The sequence below is a fragment of the Phytophthora parasitica genome (assembly GCF_000247585.1).
Source record: "Phytophthora parasitica INRA-310 unplaced genomic scaffold supercont2.70, whole genome shotgun sequence".
Classification (NCBI taxonomy): Eukaryota; Oomycota; class Peronosporomycetes; order Peronosporales; family Peronosporaceae; genus Phytophthora; species Phytophthora nicotianae.
The window spans coordinates 43,146-49,450 of NW_008649056.1; the positions used below are offsets into that span (position 1 = coordinate 43,146).

Below are 6,305 nucleotides of genomic sequence, written 5' to 3' on the forward strand. Positions count from 1 at the left end.
GGCCAGATCCAACATTGTCGGTAGATTCCACGGGTCGTTCCACAGATACTTCCGAAGGGGGAGCTGGCCAACTGCACCAAATGCGACAACAAGTGGATCGATAGGGGCAGGTACTGAGTTCTGCTCCGGAGTAGAGGTAGACTCGGTTGGCACTGATTTTGAAGCGGCGACAAGTGGACCGGGATGAGTAGGCGTGGATCTCAGAGTCGTAGTAGAGGTTGAGGCGGTTGCAACTGGAGCGGAAACTAGAGATATCCGATGGAGATTGCTCACGTTGCCCTTGAGGATTGCCAGGCCGTCCTGGATGTGCAAACCAGTGACATGGTTGCATCGAACGACGGATCCTTCAAGAAACTGGAATGGAGGGAGCGATGAGCCTGCAGTTGAGTTCTTGGATCCAAACGGTACCAAGTACAGAAAATAGAGATAATATAGTTCTTCCGAAGCGAAAACTGTAGCGACTCCAGGGACTCCTTTGTTTTCAAAAAGCCAATAGTGCGCTTCCGGTCAACGAAGTTTAAAAAATATCCTGTCTGGAACTGGCGAAAAGAGAAGAGAGCCATTTCAATGTCTGCAGTGGGGGTACGTTTCGTGCCGGAAGGGCTAGCCACGCGATCATCTGAGATACCGACGTAATGAGAGGGACCCGTAGAGTTCGTTGTAAGGCAACAACTTTGTCAAGATCGTCCTCGCCGTCACTTAATGATTACAGGGGTGATAGGTACCCGTTAGGTAAGTCGCTCATAGCCGAGAGTAGGCAGGTTGAACGGCGAAAATGTATAAGTGACAACCAACTTGGTTTAGGTGAGTCAAGCAGGAAAACCCAAAGAAAATACGAGTTTAATCCAGGAAAAGTGTGCGGCGATGAAAGCGAAAAAGAAAAAATGGGAGCACGAATAAAAATACAGTCTGTCACTGAGAAAAGGGTGAGAAAAGCTGAGGTTATTGAAAAAGTAAAACTAGAAAAGCTTTTATCTGTTTGTATACTGTACAAATCGTGACGCATCACCGATCCAGAATTTCGGCGGTACTGATCTACATCTCTACGCCAAAGGAAATGACAAAAAACTGAGGCAGACAACTTTGGACAGTTCGTGCTACGTCACCGAGGGCCAGAAAAAGACAAGCGCGACGGAGGGTGAAAGGGAATTTACATCCAAACCGCAAAAAACGTGGAAAGAGCAATTGCCGGAATGTAGTCAACAATAAGTGTTCCTGTGCGAAGGAACCAGCTCGTGTGCTAATAAGACATGTATTGTGGAATATATTGAGGAGATATGCAATTTACAAAGCCAATTGTAATAGACCGAACTCAACTACTTTTGACTATTTTCCATCGCTTCTAACCTTTCTGTTTCAGCTAACGCTGCAAACTCGGGCGAAAAGTAGCTGAGGTAGTCAAGTGTTAACTTTTCCATTAAAAAAAGCTCGTCCATTGTGGTAACATGTGTTACGGCAACGTAAAACGACGACTTCTGCGGGGTACTCCTCGAAGAGTAGCCCAACGGGGCTAAAACCATTCTTTGAACAGTTAATCCTTGAGATTTTTCACTCGTGAGGGAGAACGCCGGTACGAGCGGGGTTTGAACGATGTGCACACTGAAAGAACGAACGGGTAACTTGACCTGGACAGAGGCTTCGTGGCGGGGCCTAATTGGAACTACTCCATTAGGCAAGAAATCGAGAAAGGAGCAGTTTGGGTGAGAACACAACCGGATCAGAACCAACTCAGGAGGGGACGCGTAAATGAGACTGGTAATGCCGTCGCGCAAGATTTGTCTCGTCGTTTCGAAAGACGCGGCTTGTATCGAAATTACCTGGCCAATAGATCCATTTGCAAGTCGCAACGAGTTAGATTAATTCTTGGAGCACTGTACTGGCATCCCTACAGCGATCCTCAGTCGAGCTGGTAACCCGGCGCTTTTATCGTCGCGAATATTATTTAAGCTGCGACGTTGACTGGTAGAGAGAGAAGATCCTTTCTTACGAGAGATAATAGCCGGAAATTCGTGCAGAATTTGATCACAGGCTTTAAAAAATTCAATTGTCGCCACCTCGTTGAATTCAGTACGGAGTGTGTTGGACGTCACTATAATCGGGCAGTACGTGTCTAAATCTGAAACAGGGTTTGACCAATTATCATCGAAACACCTCGCGTTAACCAGATCAATGTCTTCTTGTAGATAATTTCCCACTCGCCAGCGATTTAAAATGTCTCGCCACACCGGATCGGCGCGGTGACGCATGTTCTCGTTGAGTATTACCACGTAATTTATCGCCTGGTAGGCTCGGTTACCGCGCACTCGATCAAGGAACGTGGCATGTTTCCCTTTCTTGTTTGTTGCCCGGCTTGGATCAGGGATTGCATAAGCTGGGTACCCAGCGACTGGCAGCTGTTGAAGCCAATCTCCGACCAGTACTACATGAATCCCACCGAAAAGAAGATCCGGCTCACCTTCGAGATTTCTAAGAGCTGCGTCTGCCAAACCAATGTACCCGCTATCCATCGTCGACACCTCGTCAATAATCAGCATCTTCAACTTGGCAAATCGTTCTCTCTGTTCCATTCCGTAAGACTGCTTCTTTTTTTTTTCGAGTGAATCGACCATCCAAAGAACTTGTATAACGTCTGACCGTCAGCATCCTGGGCCGCGACGCCCTGGTACGCAACAGTACCAATAGCTTCAGCACATTGCCAATTAACTGTCAGCGCTTGGAGCGCTTTTATGACTAGGCTTTTCCCCGCTCCAGGTTGCCCTCCTAAGAATCCAATCATTTGGTCTTCTGGTCGCGCACGCTCCGTGGTAAGCGACGACAAAAGACATTTTCTAGCACGGACAAACATTTTATGCTGTTTTTTGTTCAGTCGAAAAAACTGAGAGGTGTCTCGCAAAGACGGACGGGCATGCAGCGGCGAATATTGCTGCATATCCAGCAATGGATCTGTCCAATCACTTGCAGTCCAATCGTCGTGCAGAACAACAACACGAGTTGGAGGTTTCTTCTGCGCGCGGTCTGGTAGAAATAGATTCTCCACGAGCGGACTGGACTTTAGAAGACTCCGTGAGAACGCGGTCTATATCGGCCGTTTCAAAGCGAGGAATAGTGCCTTGCATATTAGGCTGGTTACTAGATCGAGCTGACAGAGAAGCAGAACGCTCACGTTTTGGCCAAAACGAAATATTTGAAATCGACCGTCCAATGAATTCAGGAATATCGTGGGGAACATCAGCTTCGGCATCAAAGTCACTATCAATGCCACAATTTGCTGCTGCCCCAACACCGCTTCCACCAATACTACTGTCTTCATCTTCGTGATACTCCTCAACACAGTCTTTATGACGCTCAATATCAGGATCGTTTCGCGCCCGAGCCAGCTCACGAGCAGTGGAATAATCCATCGCATTCGTTTCAAAAAGACGGGCTTCTTTTGAGGCGATCGACCTCCACCAAGTTTCGTAAAAGTTGCCCTGTGCTATTCCTGAGGGATTTATGTCCCGGCTGCATCGAAACGGTTGGAAAAGCAAACGCATAGCTTGTCGAAACTTGATAAATGCTTCCCACTGAGCTGGTAATTTCTGTTATTGGGAAAGTTGTACCCGACGATGGTAGCCAATATAACTTTCTCGCGTCTGTACAACGAATGTGCGGCAACTTGCGCATGTCCCGAAAGAAACCAGAGTCCCTTTAAACCTTTCCTTTTTTCCCACCGCTGAAACAAATCCACGAAACATACACCGTCCATTTCCTCCGGACGTGCTATGTAGTCTCTCAAAGGACTCGAAGGTCGGTACGTTTCCGCGGTTCCTACAGACTGCAGAATCACATCCTCGGGCTTCTTATAAAGATTACTTTCAAATATGACCCAAGAAACAATTTTCCAAAAGTACAGGAAGAGTAAAACGGAGATCCACATAAAATAAATAATGCTGCCAGAGGAACTTCTTGGGGCATCGCAAGCGAGGAACAAATAGACTGAACGTGACGCGTTCCTTTCGAGATAACGTCATTGGTGTCCCCACACCGAGCTACAGCTTTATCGAATGCGTGAATGTGAATAGCAGACGGACTTTCTATCTCATTTTGCGGCTTCGTGGTATACTTCATCATATAAAACGCCTTCTCCAAACCTACACAACAGAGAAACACGAATTGTTCAGTTTAGCCACACAATTTCAGTCGTACTAATACCGGCTAAATTTTTGCCTTACCTTCGCCAGCACTAAGGAACTTGACGTCGTGATTTGTCTTCAATGTGGTGTTCACGATTGGAAAATAGGTGTTAAGATACTCACTGCCCAGAGCACGCGCAAGACTTAAGGACACATCAGCGTTACACGACGTTAATCCACAAGTGGGCTTTCGAAAAAAACATCCGGCAATTTTTTCCATCCGGTGTCCGCTTAGTCTGCTTGAAACAAGACCGGGCATGATTCCAGGCATGTGTCTGGTAATTCAGGAGAGCCATAATAACCAATAAATTTTCCTCCGAGCACCCTGGAGGGGATAGGGGAAGCGATTGAGGCATCGAAATTCTGCGAAAGACTGATGCATCATTCATCCGGTCTTGGGACACGTGAAGTCTGTCAGCCTCCTGCAAAATGTTCAGCTCTACAAGCTCGGACCCACCAAATTCCATTTGACAAGAGCCACATTTTATGGTAGGTGCTCTGCACGCACCACGCTTAGGTTTCTTGAACACTTCGCGCGAAAATTGCATAGCAGCGATATCTGTGGACGAGCAGCTAGAGCATCTGTCCAGGCTCACCGGAAAAGACGATGAGGCGATCGACGACACATAATCATCGACGCGGTGTTGACAGTCACGATGTTTCGGTAGCTCATAGTACTGTGCCGTTGTCGTAGGCATGTTTTCAATCCACACCAGCATGTGGCCACGTAGATCACCCGTAGAATTCTGGGATTCAGTTGATAAGAAATACGCCTTCGTTTTGCCGAAACCACCTGATCGGGGTCGCGAACACTGTCGGTCTTGGGCATAATTGAGCAAAACATCTATGAGCAGACGAACAATGGCGTTGTAGTACCTGTGTCAACAAGTCAACAGATTTGATAACGCTAAAAAAAAAGCTGGCATAAAAAATAATAAAAAAAAACACGTTGTCTCACACGTACCGAGCGCAAGCCATGGGGTTTGACGTCGCTGCTGTACATAGCTCTGCTCGAGTTTTATACAGGGACCCCTGAACTGTGTTTGTCATTGCCTCAAGAAGCGAGTTGTCGATATCTCCAGCAAAAGCTGCAACCCGCACAGAAGACGAGCTGCTCGGTGACAGGGTGAAAAATATTGACGGTTGGCCATACTGGAGTTGCATATACAACAGGTTTGATCTTGCCTGCGACCGCTCTTCGTTAGAGCCATAGCTGGCTTTCATTCCCGTAGTAATAAATGAATACAAGTTTCGTATACTCTGGTCCGCTTGGAGGCATGGTCTCACGATAACGTTCGTCGACAATAATTTTAATCGCTCCTCCTGTCTCTTGAGATGAGCTACAAGCTCCTCCCGGTCTACGTCGCATCTTGATCCGACGACGGTAGGCTCCATCTTCGCTCGCAAGTATACAGCTTGCATCGACCGATGCCTCGCCAGCACGTCAAATGCTACCAACGTGAACGCATGATGCTTGGCGTGACGACGAGAATACAGCCGAAGGCAATACTTTAAATATTCGCACAGCCCGATTGGAACTCCTCGCGGCTCATCCAGGCCTCCGCGACCAAAAGGGTTCAGCTCTACAAAAACAAACACCCAAAACGACGGATCAAAATCCGAGAGTATACTTGAAGACCGGCGCACAATGGCATTCTGTCTCTCGATAAAAGCTTGCACCCGTTGACTGTCACTCCCCACATTGTAGTCTGTGACTAGAGCGACGTCGGTAATTTCTTCAGTTTCATCTGGTTCTGCGGCATCTGCGAAAGGTGGTGCAGGAGCGTTACATCGTCGGCAGGCCTCGTCCAAACCCACTACATTACCCGGAGAAGCCCCACCCGCGGTCCCGTCAGTCCGATCCAGCGCGACTTGCGTTTCGGTAGCAACATTGCTCTTCGTAAAGGCATCTGAAGCTTCGACACGCTTAAAAAGATGATTATGATTTTGGTACCATTGCAGCTGCTCCAGCAACCGTTGAACACGCGCCTCATACTTCTTAAACGTGGCAGCCTTTTGTAAAGGCGCCATGCTCCCCACCATTGCAACGCCTATTGTTCCATCGGATACGACTTGTCGTGGTAGCAAATCAACAGGAGTAGCCGGGTCGGCCTTGAAGTATTACGCGTGTGC

The 6,305-nt window shown here is 47.7% G+C and overlaps 1 protein-coding gene across 1 annotated transcript; it reads right to left on the bottom strand.

The window, feature by feature from the left end:
* Positions 1 to 4,333: 4,333 nt before the first annotated feature.
* On the bottom strand, positions 4,334 to 6,215 carry PPTG_17470 (hypothetical protein; the record flags this gene model as incomplete). The annotated part of the gene is made up of 2 exons (XM_008915331.1): positions 4,334 to 5,048; positions 5,137 to 6,215. 2 exons carry the CDS (start codon positions 6,213 to 6,215, stop codon positions 4,334 to 4,336), a joined length of 1,794 nt encoding a protein of 597 aa, XP_008913579.1.
* Between the last annotated feature and the right edge of the window lie 90 nt (positions 6,216 to 6,305).